General features: G+C 43.1%; 1 protein-coding gene and 2 long non-coding RNA genes across 3 annotated transcripts in view; all 3 read left to right on the forward strand.

Annotated features, from left to right (window-relative positions):
- The window catches only part of LOC115183179 (glypican-6-like), a 102,233-nt gene extending 80,781 nt beyond the window's left edge, over positions 1-21,452 (forward strand). The window contains exons 3-4 of the mRNA XM_029744517.1: positions 20,041-20,432; positions 21,273-21,452. Coding sequence (XP_029600377.1) covers positions 20,041-20,432; positions 21,273-21,452 — 572 coding nt within the window. The remainder of the gene's footprint in view (positions 1-20,040; positions 20,433-21,272) is intronic.
- Positions 3,926-4,450, forward strand: LOC115183178 (uncharacterized). The gene is made up of 3 exons (XR_003873992.1): positions 3,926-3,963; positions 4,015-4,304; positions 4,356-4,450. It is a non-coding gene; the product is annotated as an uncharacterized LOC115183178 (long non-coding RNA).
- On the forward strand, positions 4,480-5,498 carry LOC115183177 (uncharacterized). The gene is made up of 3 exons (XR_003873991.1): positions 4,480-4,558; positions 4,638-4,811; positions 4,863-5,498. It is a non-coding gene; the product is annotated as an uncharacterized LOC115183177 (long non-coding RNA).
- Positions 21,453-22,025: the final 573 nt, after the last annotated feature.

A 22,025-nucleotide genomic window follows, 5' to 3' on the forward strand; every position in this document is an offset into this window, starting at 1 on the left:
AGAGGGACAGGGATGAGGGACTGACTGGGGACTGAGTCTCTAATGGCAGAGAGAGGGACAGGGATGAGGGACTGACTGGGGACTGAGTCTCTAATGGCAGAGAGAGGGACAGGGATGAGGGACTGGCTGGGGACTGAGTCTCTAATGGCAGAGAGAGGGACAGGGATGAGGGACTGGCTGGGGACTGAGTCTCTTAGGGAATAGAGTGCTGTTTGGTCCCCAGCTCTGAGCTACAGAGGACTGAGTCTCTCAGGGAATATAGTGCTGTTTCGTCCCCAGCTCTGAGCTACAGAGGACTGAGTCTCTTAGGGAATAGAGTGCTGTTTGGTCCCCAGCTCTGAGCTACAGAGGACTGAGTCTCTTAGGGAATAGAGTGCTGTTTGGTACCCAGCTCTGAGCTACAGAGGACCGAGTCTCTTTAATTAGCCTTTAACATCTCATCCGCCTGCTCTGTGGTGGAGAACACTTGTTTGTTGAGAGGGAGAGCAGGTTGCCGAGGCCTGCAGTATCTGTCTAACCTCTCTGCTCCTCACGTCATGTCTGTGGCCTTGCAGCAGCAGGCTAATGAGCACTTAGAGAGTTTTGGGGGGTTTAATAAGGCCCCTCTGATTTGACTGTGATAAGCAGCTCGGTGGAGAAGAGAGACAGCAGAGATCCAGGCACGGTAATTAGTGCAAATTGACTGTTTCTCTATCTCTGTCTCTCACTCGCACTCTCTTTCCCTGTTTCCCCGTCTACCTCTCTCTCCCCGTCTCTCTCTCTCTCCCCGTCTCTCTCTCTCTCTCTCTCTCTCTCTCTCTCCCCGTCTCCCCGTCTCTCTCTCTCTCCCCGTCTCTCTCTCTCTCTCCGTCTCCCCATCTCTCCATCTCTCCGTCTCCCCGTCTCTCTCTCTCTCTCTCCCCGTCTCTCTCTCTCCCCGTCTCTCTCTCTCCCCGTCTCTCTCTCTCTCTCTCTCTCTCTCACTCTCTCTCTCTCCCTGTCTCCCCATCTACCTCTCTCTTCCCATCTCTCTCTCCGTCTCCCCGTCTCTCTCTCTCTCCGTCTCCCCGTCTTTCTCTCTCTCTCTCTCTCTTTACCTTGAAGGAGGAAAGCAGCAACTTTCTCTGTTTGTTGTGAGATGAAAGGCAGGAGGACCTGTGACTGTGTTCGGTCAGCTTTCTAACCCAGACAGTTCAGTCTACCAGAAGGAGATGAAAGGCAGGAGGACCAGCTTTCTAACCCAGACAGTTCAGTCTACCAGAAGGAGATGAAAGGCAGGAGGACCAGCTTTCTAACCCAGACAGTTCAGTCTACCAGAAGGAGATGAAAGGCAGGAGGACCAGCTTTCTAACCCAGACAGTTCAGTCTACCAGAAGGAGATGAAAGGCAGGAGGACCAGCTTTCTAACCCAGACAGTTCAGTCTACCAGAAGGAGATGAAAGGCAGGAGGACCAGCTTTCTAACCCAGACAGTTCAGTCTACCAGAAGGAGATGAAAGGCAGGAGGACCAGCTTTCTAACCCAGACAGTTCAGTCTACCAGAAGGAAATACTTCAAGTAGCCGCAGGCCAGACAGTCAAAAGGAAACTAGACTAAAACCATTACAGGAAATGAAACCGTTTTTTCCTCTATAGATGCCGCGTCCAGTTATTGCCTGGTGATCTGTCAAGAAGTAATGCGGATTATTTAGCAAAAAAAACTAACGTTAAAAAAAGTATTATATGGCTGTCTGTGTATGGCTGTCTGTGTATGGCTGTCTGTGTATGGCTGTCTGTGTATGGCTGTCTGTGTATGACTGTCTGTGTATGGCTGTCTGTGTATGGCTGTCTGTGTATGGCTGTCTGTGTATGTGTATGGCTGTCTGTGTATGGCTGTCTGTGTATGACTGTCTGTGTATGGCTGTCTGTGTATGGCTGTCTGTGTATGGCTGTCTGTGTATGGCTGTCTGTGTATGGCTGTCTGTGTATGGCTGTCTGTGTATGGCCTCTGAGTATGGCTGTCTGTGTATGGCTGTCTGTGTATGGCTGTCTGTGTATGGCTGTCTGTGTATGGCTGTCTGTGTATGGCTGTCTGACCCAGGAGGCAGATGGTTGGAGTTTTATAATGTTTATTCATCCAATAGGAGCAGGCAAGAGAACGGTCGTGGACAGGGCAAAAGGTCAAAACCAGATCAGAGTCCAGGAGGTACAGAGCGGCAGACAGGCTCGAGGTCAAGGCAGACTGAATGGTCAGGCAGGCAGAATGGTCAGGCAGGCGGATACAGAGTGGCAGACAGGCTCGAGGTCAAGGCAGGCAGAATGGTCAGGCAGGCAGAATGGTCAGGCAGGCGGATACAGAGTGGCAGACAGGCTCGAGGTCAAGGCAGACTGAATGGTCAGGCAGGCGGATACAGAGTGGCAGACAGGCTCGAGGTCAAGGCAGGCAGAATGGTCAGGCAGGCGGGTACAGAGTGGCAGACAGGCTCGAGGTCAAGGCAGACTGAATGGTCAGGCAGGCGGATACAGAGTGGCAGACAGGCTCGAGGTCAAGGCAGACAGAATGGTCAGGCAGGCGGATACAGAGTGGCAGACAGGCTCGAGGTCAAGGCAGACAGACAGAATGGTCAGGCAGGCGGGTACAGAGTGGCAGACAGGCTCGAGGTCAAGGCAGGCAGAATGGTCAGGCAGGCGGATACAGAGCGGCAGACAGGCTCGAGGTCAAGGCAGGCAGAATGGTCAGGCAGGCGGATACAGAGCGGCAGACAGGCTCGAGGTCAAGGCAGGCAGAAAGGTCAGGCAGGCGGATACAGAGTGGCAGACAGGCTCGAGGTCAAGGCAGGCAGAATGGTCAGGCAGGCGGATACAGAGTGGCAGACAGGCTCGAGGTCAAGGCATGCAGAATGGTCAGGCAGGCGGATACAGAGTGGCAGACAGGCTCGAGGTCAAGGCAGGCAGAATGGTCAGGCAGGCGGATACAGAGTGGCAGACAGGCTCGAGGTCAAGGCAGACAGAATGGTCAGGCAGGCGGGTACAGAGTGGCAGACAGGCTCGAGGTCAAGGCAGGCAGAATGGTCAGGCAGGCGGATACAGAGTGGCAGACAGGCTCGAGGTCAAGGCAGGCAGAATGGTCAGGCAGGCGGATACAGAGTGGCAGACAGGCTCGAGGTCAAGGCAGGCAGAATGGTCAGACAGGCGGATACAGAGTGGCAGACAGGCTCGAGGTCAAGGCAGACTGAAAGGTCAGGCAGGCGGGTACAGAGTGGCAGACAGGCTCGAGGTCAAGGCAGGCAGAAAGGTCAGGCAGGCGGGTACAGAGTCCAGAAACAGGCAAGGGTCAAAACCCGGGAGGACTAGAAGAAGGAGAATAGCAAAAAGCAGGAGATCATTACTGGCTCACCACAGGAGGGGTAACATTGATCAGCCATGCCTTAAAGGTTAACTGCTGATCAGCCATGCCTTAAAGGTTAACTGCTGATCAGCCATGCCTTAAAGGTTAACTGCTGATCAGCCATGCCTTAAAGGTTAACTGCTGATCAGCCATGCCTTAAAGGTGAACTGCTGATCAGCCATGCCTTAAAGGTTAACTGCTGATCAGCCATGCCTTAAAGGTTAACTGCTGATCAGCCATGCCTTAAAGGTTAACTGCTGATCAGCCATGCCTTAAAGGTGAACTGCTGATCAGCCATGCCTTAAAGGTGAACTGCTGATCAGCCATGCCTTAAAGGTTAACTGCTGATCAGCCATGCCTTAAAGGTTAACTGCTGATCAGCCATGCCTTAAAGGGTAACTGCTGATCAGCCATGCCTTAAAGGTTAACTGCTGATCAGCCATGCCTTAAAGGTTAACTGCTGATCAGCCATTCCTTAAAGGTTAACTGCTGATCAGCCATGCCTTAAAGGTTAACTGGGTCACCACAGGAGGGGTAACATTGATCAGCCATGCCTTAAAGGTTAACTGCTGATCAGTCATGCCTTAAAGGTTAACTGCTGATCAGCCATGCCTTAAAGGTTAACTGGGTCACCACAGGAGGGGTAACATTGATCAGCCATGCCTTAAAGGTTAACTGCTGATCAGCCATGCCTTAAAGGTTAACTGCTGATCAGCCATGCCTTAAAGGTTAACTGCTGATCAGCCATGCCTTAAAGGTTAACTGCTGATCAGCCATGCCTTAAAGGTTAACTGCTGATCAGCCATGCCTTAAAGGTTAACTGCTGATCAGCCATGCCTTAAAGGTTAACTGCTGATCAGCCATGCCTTAAAGGTTAACTGCTGATCAGCCATGCCTTAAAGGTTAACTGCTGATCAGCCATGCCTTAAAGGTTAACTGCTGATCAGCCATGCCTTAAAGGTTAACTGTCTCACCACAGGAGTGGTAACATTGATCAGCCATGCCTTAAAGGTTAACTGCTGATCAGCCATGCCTTAAAGGTTAACTGCTGATCAGCCATGCCTTAAAGGTTAACTGCTGATCAGCCATGCCTTAAAGGTTAACTGCTGATCAGCCATGCCATAAAGGTTAACTGCTGATCAGCCATGCCTTAAAGGTTAACTGCTGATCAGCCATGCCTTAAAGGTTAACTGCTGATCAGCCATGCCTTAAAGGTTAACTGGGTCACCACAGGAGTGGTAACATTGATCAGCCATGCCTTAAAGGTTAACATTGATCAGCCATGCCTTAAAGGTTAACTGCTGATCAGCCATGCCTTAAAGGTTAACTGCTGATCAGCCATGCCTTAAAGGTTAACTGCTGATCAGCCATGCCTTAAAGGTTTACTGCTGATCAGCCATGCCTTAAAGGTTAACTGCTGATCAGCCATGCCTTAAAGGTTAACTGCTGATCAGCCATGCCTTAAAGGTTAACTGTCTCACCACAGGAGTGGTAACATTGATCAGCCATGCCTTAAAGGTTAACTGCTGATCAGCCATGCCTTAAAGGTTAACTGCTGATCAGCCATGCCTTAAAGGTTTACTGCTGATCAGCCATGCCTTAAAGGTTAACTGCTGATCAGCCATGCCTTAAAGGTTAACTGTTGATCAGCCATGCCTTAAAGGTTAACTGCTGATCAGCCATGCCTTAAAGGTTAACTGCTGATCAGCCATGCCTTAAAGGTTAACTGCTGATCAGCCATGCCTTAAAGGTTAACTGCTGATCAGCCATGCCTTAAAGGTTAACTGCTGATCAGCCATGCCTTAAAGGTTAACTGCATCACCACAGGAGTGAACCACTATCAGCCTGTAGTGTTCCTGTGTTTTTATCACCATAGCAACAGCATAACCACATGGCGCTCAGCCGTTAAACTCGTGTTTGGAGGATTTCCTGTGTGGTTTATTAGCGGTCCTGTCCCATGTCACCTATCTGTTGTTGTTTGTTTGTTTACAGGCTGTTGATGTGTGTTTTGACAGTTCAGGGATTGTTTGTGTTTCTGTCTGTTGGTTCACTGAGGGGGTTGAAGTCTTGTTGGCAAAGTTTAAGTGACATTCGTCTTGTTATTTCTTTATTTAACGAGGCGAGTCAGTTAAGAACAAATTCTCATTTACAATGACGGCCTCCCGGAAGGCAAAAGGCCTCCTGCGGGGACGGGGGCCTGGGATTCAAAATACAAGAATAAATACAAATAAATATAGGACAAAAACACACATCACAACAAGAGAGACACCACAACACTACATAAAGAGAGACCTGAGACAACAACACAGCAAGGCAGCAACACAACATGAAAACATGGCAGCAACACAACATGAAAACATGGCAGCAACACAACATGAAAACATGGCAGCAACACAACATGAAAACATGGCAGCAACACAACATGAAAACATGGCAGCAACACAACATGAAAACAGGGCAGCAACACATCATGAAAACAGGGCAGCAACACAACATGAAAACATGGCAGCAACACATCATGAAAACAGGGCAGCAACACATCATGAAAACATGGCAGCAACACAACATGAAAACAGGGCAGCAACACATCATGAAAACATGGCAGCAACACAACATGAAAACATGGCAGCAACACAACATGAAAACAGGGCAGCAACACAACATGAAAACATGGCAGCAACACAACATGAAAACATGGCAGCAACACAACATGAAAACAGGGCAGCAACACATCATGAAAACAGGGCAGCAACACAACATGAAAACATGGCAGCAACACATCATGAAAACAGGGCAGCAACACATCATGAAAACATGGCAGCAACACAACATGAAAACAGGGCAGCAACACATCATGAAAACATGGCAGCAACACAACATGAAAACATGGCAGCAACACAACATGAAAACAGGGCAGCAACACAACATGAAAACATGGCAGCAACACAACATGAAAACAGGGCAGCAACACAACATGAAAACATGGCAGCAACACAACATGAAAACAGGGCAGCAACACAACATGAAAACATGGCAGCAACACAACATGACAACAACATAGCAAGGTAGCAACACAACATGAAAACATGGCAGCAACACAACATGAAAACATGGCAGCAACACAACATGAAAACATGGCAGCAACGCAACATGAAAACATGGCAGCAACACATCATGAAAACATGGCAGCAACACAACATGAAAACATGGCAGCAACACAACATGAAAACATGGCAGCAACACAACATGAAAACATGGCAGCAACACAACATGAAAACATGGCAGCAACACATCATAAAACATGGCAGCAACACAACATGAAAACATGGCAGCAACACAACATGAAAACATGGCAGCAACACAACATGAAAACAGGGCAGCAACACAACATGAAAACATGGCAGCAACACATCAACATGGCAGCAACACAACATGAAAACATGGCAGCAACACAACATGAAAACAGGGCAGCAACACAACATGAAAACATGGCAGCAACACAACATGAAAACTAGAAAACATAATTCTGTTCCCCTTAATGATACTGAAACTATAAAACATATTTCTGTTCCCCTTAATGATACTGAAACTATAAAACATATTTCTGTTCCCCTTAATGATAGAAACTAGAAAACATATTTCTGTTCCCCTTAATGATACTGAAACTATAAAACATATTTCTGTTCCCCTTAATGATACTGAAACTATAAAACATATTTCTGTTCCCCTTAATGATAGAAACTATAAAACATATTTCTGTTCCCCTTAATGATACTGAAACTATAAAACATATTTCTGTTCCCCTTAATGATAGAAACTAGAAAACATATTTATGTTCCCCTTAATGATACTGAAACTATAAAACATATTTCTGTTCCCCTTAATGATAGAAACTATAAAACATATTTCTGTTCCCCTTAATGATACTGAAACTATAAAACATATTTCTGTTCCCCTTAATGATAGAAACTAGAAAACATATTTCTGTTCCCCTTAATGATACTGAAACTATAAAACATATTTCTGTTCCCCTTAATGATACTGAAACTATAAAACATATTTCTGTTCCCCTTAATGATACTGAAACTATAAAACATATTTCTGTTCCCCTTAATGATACTGAAACTATAAAACATATTTCTGTTCCCCTTAATGATACTGAAACTAGAAAACATATTTCTGTTCCCCTTAATGATACTGAAACTAGAAAACATATTTCTGTTCCCCTTAATGATAGAAACTAGAAAACATATTTCTGTTCCCCTTAATGATACTGAAACTATAAAACATATTTCTGTTCCCCTTAATGATACTGAAACTATAAAACATATTTCTGTTCCCCTTAATGATACTGAAACTATAAAACATATTTCTGTTCCCCTTAATGATACTGAAACTATAAAACATATTTATGTTCCCCTTAATGATACTGAAACTATAAACATATTTCTGTTCCCCTTAATGATACTGAAACTATAAAACATATTTCTGTTCCCCTTAATGATACTGAAACTATAAAACATATTTCTGTTCCCCTTAATGATACTGAAACTATAAAACATATTTCTGTTCCCCTTAATGATACTGAAACTAGAAAACATATTTCTGTTCCCCTTAATGATACTGAAACTATAAAACATATTTCTGTTCCCCTTAATGATACTGAAACTAGAAAACATATTTCTGTTCCCCTTAATGATAGAAACTATAAAACATATTTCTGTTCCCCTTAATGATAGAAACTAGAAAACATATTTCTGTTCCCCTTAATGATACTGAAACTATAAAACATATTTATGTTCCCCTTAATGATAGAAACTATAAAACATATTTATGTTCCCCTTAATGATACTGAAACTAGAAAACATATTTCTGTTCTCCTTAATGATACTGAAACTATAAAACATATTTCTGTTCCCCTTAATGATACTGAAACTAGAAAACATATTTCTGTTCCCCTTAATGATACTGAAACTATAAAACATATTTCTGTTCCCCTTAATGATAGAAACTATAAAACATATTTCTGTTCCTCTTAATGATAGAAACTAGAAAACATATTTCTGTTCCCCTTAATGATACTGAAACTATAAAACATATTTCTGTTCCCCTTAATGATAGAAACTATAAAACATATTTATGTTCCCCTTAATGATAGAAACTAGAAAACATATTTCTGTTCCCCTTAATGATACTGAAACTAGAAAACATATTTCTGTTCCCCTTAATGATACTGAAACTAGAAAACATATTTCTGTTCCCCTTAATGATAGAAACTAGAAAACATATTTATGTTCCCCTTAATGATACTGAAACTATAAAACATATTTCTGTTCCCCTTAATGATACTGTAACTAGAAAACATATTTCTGTTCCCCTTAATGATACTGAAACTAGAAAACATATTTCTGTTCCCCTTAATGATACTGAAACTATAAAACATATTTCTGTTCCCCTTAATGATAGAAACTATAAAACATATTTCTGTTCCCCTTAATGATAGAAACTATAAAACATATTTCTGTTCCCCTTAATGATAGAAACTATAAAACATATTTCTGTTCCCCTTAATGATAGAAACTATAAAACATATTTCTGTTCCCCTTAATGATACTGAAACTATAAAACATATTTCTGTTCCCCTTAATGATACTGAAACTAGAAAACATATTTCTGTTCCCCTTAATGATAGAAACTAGAAAACATATTTCTGTTCCTCTTAATGATACTGAAACTAGAAAACATATTTCTGTTCCCCTTAATGATACTGAAACTATAAAACATATTTCTGTTCCCCTTAATGATACTGAAACTATAAAACATATTTCTGTTCCCCTTAATGATACTGAAACTATAAAACATATTTCTGTTCCCCTTAATGATAGAAACTATAAAACATATTTCTGTTCCCCTTAATGATACTGAAACTATAAAACATATTTCTGTTCCCCTTAATGATACTGAAACTATAAAACATATTTCTGTTCCCCTTAATGATAGAAACTATAAAACATATTTCTGTTCCCCTTAATGATACTGAAACTATAAAACATATTTCTGTTCCCCTTAATGATAGAAACTAGAAAACATATTTCTGTTCCCCTTAATGATACTGAAACTATAAAACATATTTCTGTTCCCCTTAATGATAGAAACTAGAAAACATATTTCTGTTCCCCTTAATGATACTGAAACTATAAAACATATTTCTGTTCCCCTTAATGATACTGAAACTATAAAACATATTTCTGTTCCCCTTAATGATAGAAACTAGAAAACATATTTCTGTTCCCCTTAATGATACTGAAACTATAAAACATATTTCTGTTCCCCTTAATGATAGAAACTATAAAACATATTTCTGTTCCCCTTAATGATACTGAAACTATAAAACATATTTCTGTTCCCCTTAATGATACTGAAACTATAAAACATATTTCTGTTCTCCTTAATGATACTGAAACTATAAAACATATTTCTGTTCCCCTTAATGATACTGAAACTAGAAAACATATTTCTGTTCCCCTTAATGATACTGAAACTAGAAAACATATTTCTGTTCCCCTTAATGATACTGAAACTATAAAACATATTTCTGTTCCCCTTAATGATACTGAAACTATAAAACATATTTCTGTTCCCCTTAATGATACTGAAACTATAAAACATATTTCTGTTCCCCTTAATGATACTGAAACTATAAAACATATTTCTGTTCCCCTTAATGATACTGAAACTAGAAAACATATTTCTGTTCCCCTTAATGATAGAAACTATAAAACATATTTCTGTTCTCCTTAATGATACTGAAACTAGAAAACATATTTCTGTTCCCCTTAATGATAGAAACTATAAAACATATTTCTGTTCCCCTTAATGATACTGAAACTATAAAACATATTTCTGTTCCCCTTAATGATACTGAAACTATAAACATATTTCTGTTCCCCTTAATGATACTGAAACTATAAAACATATTTCTGTTCCCCTTAATGATAGAAACTATAAAACATATTTCTGTTCCCCTTAATGATACTGAAACTAGAAAACATATTTCTGTTCCCCTTAATGATAGAAACTATAAAACATATTTCTGTTCCCCTTAATGATACTGAAACTATAAAACATATTTCTGTTCCCCTTAATGATACTGAAACTATAAAACATATTTCTGTTCCCCTTAATGATAGAAACTAGAAAACATATTTCTGTTCCCCTTAATGATACTGAAACTATAAAACATATTTCTGTTCCCCTTAATGATAGAAACTATAAACATATTCTGTTCCCCTTAATGATACTGAAACTATAAAACATATTTCTGTTCCCCTTAATGATACTGAAACTATAAAACATATTTCTGTTCCCCTTAATGATACTGAAACTATAAAACATATTTCTGTTCCCCTTAATGATACTGAAACTATAAAACATATTTCTGTTCCCCTTAATGATACTGAAACTATAAAACATATTTCTGTTCCCCTTAATGATACTGAATCTATAAAACATATTTCTGTTCCCCTTAATGATACTGAAACTAGAAAACATATTTCTGTTCCCCTTAATGATACTGAAACTAGAAAACATATTTATGTTCCCCTTAATGATAGAAACTAGAAAACATATTTCTGTTCCCCTTAATGATACTGAAACTATAAAACATATTTCTGTTCCCCTTAATGATAGAAACTAGAAAACATATTTCTGTTCCCCTTAATGATACTGAAACTATAAAACATATTCTGTTCCCCTTAATGATACTGAAACTATAAAACATATTTCTGTTCCCCTTAATGATACTGAAACTATAAAACATATTTCTGTTCCCCTTAATGATACTGAAACTATAAAACATATTTCTGTTCCCCTTAATGATACTGAAACTATAAAACATATTTCTGTTCCCCTTAATGATACTGAAACTATAAAACATATTTCTGTTCTCCTTAATGATACTGAAACTATAAAACATATTTCTGTTCCCCTTAATGATACTGAAACTATAAAACATATTTCTGTTCTCCTTAATGATACTGAAACTATAAAACATATTTCTGTTCCCCTTAATGATACTGAAACTATAAAACATATTTCTGTTCCCCTTAATGATTCTCTTGCTTTAATTGGATCATAGGATTACATTCACGTTTGGCAGCAATACAATTCCGTTATTATGTCAGAGGATTTCAAAACAAAAGTCCTTCCAGTCTCTTTCAATCCTCTTGAACACAATATGTCATTATAAAGACAACTGCACAAACGGGGAAAGAAAATTTCTTTGGCGACAGATAAATGGTAAATGTAAATAGCAGTGTGTAATATGGACCATATCTACTCATATCCTGGTAGCTGCGTCTAAATCACATGGATATTGTGGTACTATCAGAACCTTTACATGAATCATTAATGCTGCTTGTGGGCTGTTATTTAAGCTGTTTAAATATTAATGTTCTGGACTGACTCCCTATACATTACCCCAGCCAGTGGTGCATATCTCCCTATACATTACCCCAGTCAGTGGTACATATCTCCCTATACATTACCCCATTAAGTGGTACATATCTCCCTATACATTACCCCAGTCAGTGATACATATATCCCTATAGATTACACCAGTCAGTGGTACATATCTCCCTATACATTACCCCAGTCAGTGGTACATATCTCCCTATACATTACCCCAGTCAGTGGTACATATCTCCCTATACATTACCCCAGTCAGTGGTACATATATCCCTATACATTACCCCAGCCAGTGGTACATATCTCCCTATACATTACCCCGGTCAGTGGTACATATATCCCTATACATTAACCCAGCCAGTGGTACATATCTCCCTATACATTACCCCAGTCAGTGGTACATATCTCCCTATACATTACCCCAGTCAGTGGTACATATCTCCCTAAACATTACCCCAGTCAGTGGTACATATCTCCCTATACATTACCCCAGTCAGTGGTACATATCCCCCTATACATTACCCCAGTCAGTGGTACATATATCCTTATACATTATCCCAGTCAGTGGTACATATCTCCCTATACATTACCCCAGTCAGTGGTACATATCTCCCTATACATAACCCCCGTCAGTGGTACATATCTCCCAATACATTACCCCAGTTAGTGGTACATATCTCCCTGTACATTACCCCAGTCAGTGGTACATATCTCCCTATACATTACCCCAGTCAGTGGTACATATCTCCCTATACATAACCCCAGTCAGTGGTACATATCTCCCAATACATTACCCCAGTTAGTGGTACATATCTCCCTGTACATTACCCCAGTCAGTGGTACATTTCTCCCTGTACATTACCCCAGTCAGTGGTACATATCTCCCTATACATTACCCCAGTCAGTGGTACATATATCCCTATACATTACCCCAGTCAGTGGTACATATCTACCTATACATAACCCCAGTCAGTGGTACATATCTCCCTATACATAACCCCAGTCAGTGGTACATATCTCCCTATATATAACCCCAGTCAGTGGTACATATCTCCCAATACATTACCCCAGTTAGTGGTACATATTTCCCTGTACATTACCCCAGTCAGTGGTACATTTCTCCCTGTACATTACCCCAGCCAGTGGTAATATCTCCCTATACATTACCCCAGCCAGTGGTACATATCTCCCTATACATTACCCCAGTCAGTGGTACATATCTCCCTATACATAACCCCAGTCAGTGGTACATATCTCCCAATACATTACCCCAGTTAGTGGTACATATCTCCCTGTACATTACCCCAGTCAGTGGTACATTTCTCCCTGTACATTACCCCAGTCAGTGGTACATATCTCCCTATACATTACCCCAGTCAGTGGTACATATATCCCTATACATTACCCCAGTCAGTGGTACATATCTACCTATACATAACCCCAGTCAGTGGTACATATCTCCCTATACATAACCCCAGTCAGTGGTACATATCTCCCTATACATAACCCCAGTCAGTGGTACATATCTCCCAATACATTACCCCAGTTAGTGGTACATATTTCCCTGTACATTACCCCAGTCAGTGGTACATTTCTCCCTGTACATTACCCCAGCCAGTGGTAATATCTCCCTATACATTACCCCAGCCAGTGGTACATATCTCCCTATACATTACCCCAGCCAGTGGTACATATCTCCCTATACATTACCCCAGTCAGTGGTACATATCTCCCTATACATTACCCCAGTCAGTGGTGCATATCTCCCTATACATTACCCCAGTCAGTGGTGCATATCTCCCTATACATTACCCCAGTCAGTGGTACATATCTCCCTATACATTACCCCAGTCAGTGGTACATATCTCCCTATACATTACCCCAGTCAGTGGTACATATCTCCCTATACATTACCCCAGCCAGTGGTACATATCTCCCTATACATTACCCCAGTCAGTGGTACATATCTCCCTATACATTACCCAGTCAGTGGTACATATCTCCCTATACATTACCCCAGCCAGTGGTAATATCTCCCTATACATTACCCCAGTCAGTGGTACATATCTCCCTATACATTACCCCAGCCAGTGGTACATATCTCCCTATACATTACCCCAGTCAGTGGTACATATCTCCCTATACATTACCCCAGTCAGTGGTGCATATCTCCCTATACATTACCCCAGTCAGTGGTGCATATCTCCCTATACATTACCCCAGTCAGTGGTACATATCTCCCTATACATTACCCCAGTCAGTGGTACATATCTCCCTATACATTACCCCAGTCAGTGGTACATATCTCCCTATACATTACCCCAGCCAGTGGTACATATCTCCCTATACATTACCCCAGTCAGTGGTACATATCTCCCTATACATTACCCCAGCCAGTGGTAATATCTCCCTATACATTACCCCAGTCAGTGGTACATATCTCCCTATACATTACCCCAGTCAGTGGTGCATATCTCCCTATACATTACCCCAGTCAGTGGTACATATATCCCTATACATTACCCCAGTCAGTGGTGCATATCTCCCTATACATTACCCCAGTCAGTGGTACATATATCCCTATACATTACCCCAGTCAGTGGTGCATATCTCCCTATACATTACCCCAGCCAGTGGTGCATATCTCCCTATACATTACCCCAGTCAGTGGTGCATATCTCCCTATACATTACCCCAGTCAGTGGTACATATCTCCCTATACATTACCCCAGTCAGTGGTACATATCTCCCTATACATTACCCCAGTCAGTGGTACATATCTCCCTATACATTACCCCAGTCCAGTGGTGCATATCTCCCTATACATTACCCCAGCCAGTGGTACATATCTCCCTATACATTACCCCAGCAGTGGTACATATCTCCCTATACATTACCCCAGCCAGTGGTACATATCTCCCTATACATTACCCCAGCCAGTGGTACATATCTCCCTATACATTACCCCAGCCAGTGGTACATATCTCCCTATACATTACCCAGTCAGTGGTGCATATCTCCCTATACATTACCCCAGTCAGTGGTGCATATCTCCCTATACATTACCCCAGTCAGTGGTACATATATCCCTATACATTACCCCGGTCAGTGGTACATATCTCCCTATACATTACCCCAGCCAGTGGTACATATCTCCCTATACATTACCCCAGCCAGTGGTACATATCTCCCTATACATTACCCCAGTCAGTGGTGCATATCTCCCTATACATTACCCCAGTCAGTGGTACATATCTCCCTATACATTACCCCAGTCAGTGGTGCATATCTCCCTATACATTACCCCAGTCAGTGGTACATATCTCCCTATACATTACCCCAGTCAGTGGTACATATCTCCCTATACATTACCCCAGTCAGTGGTACATATCTCCCTATACATTACCCCAGTCAGTGGTGCATATCTCCCTATACATTACCCCAGTCATTGGTACATATATCCCTATACATTACCCCAGCCAGTGGTGCATATCTCCCTATACATTACCCCAGTCAGTGGTGCATATCTCCCTATACATTACCCCAGCCAGTGGTACATATCTCCCTATACATTACCCCAGTCAGTGGTGCATATCTCCCTATACATTACCCCAGCCAGTGGTACATATCTCCCTATACATTACCCCAGTCAGTGGTGCATATCTCCCTATACATTACCCCAGCCAGTGGTACATATCTCCCTATACATTACCCCAGTCAGTGGTACATATCTCCCTATACATTACCCCAGTCAGTGGTGCATATCTCCCTATACATTACCCCAGTCAGTGGTACATATCTCCCTATACATTACCCCAGTCAGTGGTACATATCTCCCTATACATTACCCCAGTCAGTGGTACATATCTCCCTATACATTACCCCAGTCAGTGGTGCATATCTCCCTATACATTACCCCAGTCATTGGTACATATATCCCTATACATTACCCCAGCCAGTGGTGCATATCTCCCTATACATTACCCCAGTCAGTGGTGCATATCTCCCTATACATTACCCCAGTCAGTGGTGCATATCTCCCTATACATTACCCCAGTCAGTGGTACATATCTCCCTATACATTACCCCAGTCAGTGGTACATATCTCCCTATACATTACCCCAGTCAGTGGTACATATCTCCCTATACATTACCCCAGTCAGTGGTGCATATCTCCCTATACATTACCCCAGCCAGTGGTACATATCTCCCTATACATTACCCCAGTCAGTGGTGCATATCTCCCTATACATTACCCCAGCCAGTGGTACATATCTCCCTATACATTACCCCAGCCAGTGGTACATATCTCCCTATACATTACCCCAGCCAGTGGTACATATCTCCCTATACATTACCCCAGTCAGTGGTGCATATCTCCCTATACATTACCCCAGTCAGTGGTGCATATCTCCCTATACATTACCCCAGTCAGTGGTACATATCTCCCTATACATTAACCCAGTCAGTGGTACATATCTCCCTATACATTACCCCAGTCAGTGGTAATATCTCCCTATACATTACCCCAGGTGGCTGATTTACAGGTAACTGCCAGAACCACCAGAACCACCAGAACCTCAGGATAGTGTCTGAATAGGGCGTCGGGTCGAACCACCAGAACCTCAGGATAGTGTCTGAATAGGGCGTCGGGTCGAACCACCAGAACCTCAGGATAGTGTCTGAATAGGGCGTCGGGTCGAACCACCAGAACCTCAGGATAGTGTCTGAATAGGGCGTCGGGTCGAACCACCAGAACCTCAGGATAGTGTCTGAACAGGACGTTGGACCTGACCCGAACCACCAGAACCTCAGGATAGTGTCTGAACAGGACGTTGGACCTGACCCGAACCACCAGAACCACCAGAACCTCAGGATAGTGTCTGAACAGGACGTCGGGTCGAACCACCAGAACCTCAGGATAGTGTCTGAACAGGACGTCGGGTCGAACCACCAGAACCTCAGGATAGTGTCTGAACAGGACGTCGGGTCGAACCACCAGAACCTCAGGATAGTGTCTGAACAGGACGTTGGACCTGACCCGAACCACCAGAACCTCAGGATAGTGTCTGAACAGGACGTTGGACTTGACCCGAACCACCAGAACCTCCAGAACCTCAGCATAGATTCTACAAGTGTCTGGACTCTATGGGAGGGAAGCGACTCCATTCTTCCATCATGTTTTATTGATGGTGGAAACGCCGTCTGAGACGCTGCTGCAGAATCTACCAGAAGGGTTCAGCACACACACACACACACACACACACACACACACACACACACACACACACACACACACACAAACACACATTCTCACACACAAACACACACACACACACACTTTAAAACCGTACGCTCCTTTGAATCTCCTCTTGCAACGCCACTGGGCTCAAACTGAAATCAATGTTATTTCAACAATATGACAATGTATTGTAACGCGGAATCTACGTTAGGAAAATACATTGGATTTGATCAACTGTTGTTTTGAGGGTGAAATTTCAACCACAGAATCAGGTCATGGTGGGAACCAACCTGGAATAAATTAAGTTTGTCTACAAATTAATAATTGATATGTTAGATTCACGTCTCCATCTCAACCAAACATCTAAGTTAAATCATACGACTAAATCAAACTTTATTTAAAAGTGCATTTAAAGTTTTATTTGATTTAGTCCTATTCTTTAAGATTATTTTTTGGGTTGAGATATGGACATGAATCCAACATTATTCAACGATGAATTTATAGATAAAGTGGAATTAAAGTCACTGGCACAAACAGAACTGTCTAAGCAGAAGAGAAATCTCCTTCAAATTCAATATCACCGTTGAAATACAATAAATAACTTGTTAGCAACTTCACGTCTCCAACTCAACCATCTATAATACACAGCCCATCTATAATTTAGCCCAAACAACTACCTCTTCCCCTACTGTATTTATTTAGTTATTTTGCTCCTTTGCACCCCATTATTTATATTTCTACTTTGCACTTTCTTCCACTACAAATCTACCATTCCAGTGTTTAATTGCTATATTATATTTACTTCGCCACCATGGCCTATTTATTGCCTTTACCTCCCTTATCTCACCTCATTTGCTCACATTGTATATATAATTATTGTTCTACTGTATTATTGACTGTATGTTTTGTTTTATTCCATGTGTAACTCTGTGTTGTTGTATGTTGTCGAACTGCTTTGCTTTATCTTGGCCAGGTCGCAATTGTAAATGAGAACTTGTTCTCAACTGGCCTACCTGGTTAAATAAAGGACTTGTTCTCAACTAGCCTACCTGGTTAAATAAAGGACTTGTTCTCTACTAGCCTACCTGGTTAAATAAAGGACTTGTTCTCAACTAGCCTACCTGGTTAAATAAAGGACTTGTTCTCTACTAGCCTACCTGGTTAAATAAAGGTGAAATAAAAAATGAAAAGAAATAAAAGCCAGTGGCTCAGGTGGAATTATCCAAGTTGTAGATAACATCTCCTTTAAATGTTGACATTTAGTAGGTTTGTCAACCAAACACAATTCAATATTACCTTCTGACAACAGTAAATAGACTACAGTTAAAGGGATACGTCAGGATTTTGGCACCGAGGCCCCTTTATCTACTTAACAGAGTCAGATGAACTCCCGGATAACATTTTCATGTCTCTGTGTCCAGTTTGAAGTAAGTTAAGAGGTTATTTCGCGAGATAATGCTAAACTAGTGTTAGCAGTCATTGCGCTATGCTAATAAGCAGTCATTGCGCTAACGCTAATTAGCAGTCATTGCGCTAACGATAGTTAGCAACTTCCTTCGAACTGCACACTGAGACATTAAAATGGTATCCACAAGTTCATCTGACTCTGGGGAAGTAGATAAAATAGGCCAAAATCCCAACTAGATGGCGTGTATGTTCTAGATGGCGTGTATGTTCTAGATGGCGTGAACGTTCTAGATGGCGTGAATGTTCTAGATGGCGTGAATGTTCTAGATGGCGTGTATGTTCTAGATGGCGTGAACGTTCTAGATGGCGTGAATGTTCTAGATGGCGTGAATGTTCTAGATGGCGTGTATGTTCTAGATGGCGTGTATGTTCTAGATGGCGTGTATGTTCTAGATGGCGTGTACGTTCTAGATGGCGTGTATGTTCTAGATGGCGTGTATGTTCTAGATGGCGTGTACGTTCTAGATGGATCCAGTGACCTCCAGTCAAGCTGTGGAGAGTAGAGAGAGGCTTGTTACTTAGTGGATTATCCATCATCATACTCTTTGGAGAAATAAATAGTGTCTATCCAAACTCAGAAATACTAAGAATAAAACCAAGACCTCAGTTTTATGTTTCATCTGAAGTACATTTACAGAACAGTATTTTATTGTGCTGTTGTACTCTGCAGTACATGTATAGAACCGTATTTGATCTTGCTGTTGTACTCTGCAGTACATGTATAGAACCGTATTTGATCTTGCTGTTGTACTCTGCAGTACATGTATAGAACCGTATTTGAATAAAGTAGTGAATGAAAGCCAGTGTTTGAACATCCCAGCATGGTGTTGCATTGAGGCTGGAGGAGCAGTTCTGTAGAAAATCTGGTTTCTTTGTCAGAAGCTGTTGACAAAATGACAGGCGCTTAGACGTGACTTAACATTTTCATACAATACAATAAATAACATTCCTTAGACACAATGCTGAGCTTCTGTATGCAAAGTCAACGTTCCATCTCTTCCCCTCTGAGTCTTTCCTCCTCTCCCTCTCTCTCTGTCTGTCTGTCTGTCTGTCTGTCTGTCTGTCTGTCTGTCTGTCTGTCTGTCTGTCTGTCTGTCTGTCTGTCTGTCTGTCTGTCTGTCTGTCTGTCTGTCTGTCTGTCTGTCTGTCTGTCTGTCTCTCTCTCTCTCTCTCTCTCTCTCTCTCTCCCTCTCCTCTCTCTCCCTCTCTCTCTCTCCCTCCCTTCTTACAGAGTTCCATCTCTTCCCCTCTGAGTCTTTCCTCCTCTCTCTCTCTCTCTCTCTCTCTCCCTCTCTCTCCTCCCTCCCTTCTTACAGAGTTCCATCTCTTCCCCTCTGAGTCTTTCCTCCTCTCTCCCTCTCTCTCTCTCTCCCTCTCTCCTCTCTCTCTCTCTCTCTCTCTCTCTCTCTCTCTCTCTCTCTCCCTCTCTCTCTCTCCCCCTCCCTTCTTACAGAGTTCCATCTCTTCACATATGAATCTTTCCTCCTTCTCTCTCCCTCTCCCCTTCTTCCCTTCTTACAGAGTTCTTCCTGGAGCTCCTAGACAACAGTGAGAAATCCCTGAATACCATGTTCACGCGGACCTACGGGAAGCTGTACATGCAGAACAGTGAGCTGTTTCAGGACCTGTTCACTGAGCTGAAACGCTACTACACCGGAGGGAACGTGAACCTGGAGGAGACGCTGAACGACTTCTGGTCCCGTCTGCTAGAGAGGATGTTTCAGCTGTTGAACTCTCAGTACCACTTCACAGACGACTACTTGGAGTGCGTCAGTAAATACACCGACCAGCTGAAGCCTTTTGGCGACGTGCCCAGGAAACTCAAAGCACAGGTCACCAGGGCCTTCATCGCTGCAAGGACCTTCGTCCAGGGCCTCATGGTGGGCAGGGAGGTGGCGAACAGGGTGGCTAAGGTACGTTACTCAGTTTATGGTCTTCTCACCCTGACCCCTGACCCTGACTCTGACCCTGACTCTGACCCTAACTCTGACCCTAACTCTGACAATGACCCTGACCTTAACTCTGACCCTGACCCTATCTCTGACCCTGACTCTCACCCTGACCCTGACCCTATCTCTGACCCTGACCCTAACTCTAACCCTGACCCTAACTCTAACTCTAACCCTGACCCTGACCCTAACTCTGACCCTGACCCTAACTCTGACTCTGACCCTAACTCTGACCCTAACTCTGACCCTAACCCTGACCCTGACCCAGACCCTGACCCTAACTCTGACCCTAACCCTGACCCTAACCCTAACTCTGACCCTGACCCTAACTCTGACCCTGACCCCTGACCCAGACCCTAACTCTGACCCTAACCCTGACCCTAACCCTAACTCTGACCCTGACCCTAACTCTGACCCTAACCCTGACCCTAACTCTGACCCTGACCCTAACTCTGACCCTGACCCTAACTCTGACCCTAACCCTGACCCTAACTCTGACCCTAACTCTGACCCTGACCCCGACTCTGACCCTAACCCTGACCCTAACCCTGACCCTGACCCTAACTCTGACCCTGACCCAGACTCTGACCCTAACCCTGACCCTAACCCTGACCCTAACTCTGACCCTGACCCCGACCCCGACTCTGACCCTAACCCTGACCCTAACCCTAACCCTGACCCTAACTCTGACCCTGACCCAGACTCTGACCCTGACCCTAACCCTGACCCTAACCCTGACCCTAACTCTGACCCTGATGACCCAATATCCAAATTGCACCTTGTGCGTTCTACTATTCCAACCAGGAAGAGGAAGTAGAAACCCCCCAGTTTGGGAAGCAGTTCCCTAGAGGACCGTCTGGTGACCTCTCACCTGTTCTGTCTGCCTCTGGGGGTCTGATATCTGGGGGTCGACTCCACTATGCCCGGGGCTCAGCTGTCTGCCTCTGGGGGTCGACTCCACTATGCCCGGGGACCAGCTACTGATATCTGAATGGGATTCATGGGGTAGACTGGCTATGCCTGGGGACCAGCTACTGATATCTGGATGGGATGTAAAGGGTAGACTGGCTATGCCTGGGGACCAGCTACTGATATCTGGATGGGATTCATGGGGCAGACTGGCTATGCCTGGAGACCAGCTGCTGATATCTGGATGGGATTCATGGGGTAGACTGGCTATGCCTGGAGACCAGCTACTGATATCTGGATGGGATTCATGGTGTAGACTGGCTATGCCTGGGGACCAGCTACTGATATCTGGATGGGATTCATGGGGCAGACTGGCTATGCCTGGAGACCAGCTGCTGATATCTGGATGGGATTCATGGGGTAGACTGGTTATGCCTGGAGACCAGCTGCTGATATCTGGATGGGATGTAAAGGGCAGACTGGCTATGCCTGGGGACCAGCTACTGATATCTGGATGGGATGTAAAGGGTAGACTGGCTATGCCTGGGGACCAGCTACTGATATCTGAATGGGATTCATGGGGTAGACTGGCTCGTAAGGATGATGTGTCTACAGTTGAAGTCGGAAGTTTACATCCACTTCGGGTTG

The sequence above is a fragment of the Salmo trutta genome, unplaced genomic scaffold (genome assembly GCF_901001165.1).
Source record: "Salmo trutta unplaced genomic scaffold, fSalTru1.1, whole genome shotgun sequence".
Classification (NCBI taxonomy): domain Eukaryota; kingdom Metazoa; phylum Chordata; class Actinopteri; order Salmoniformes; family Salmonidae; genus Salmo; species Salmo trutta.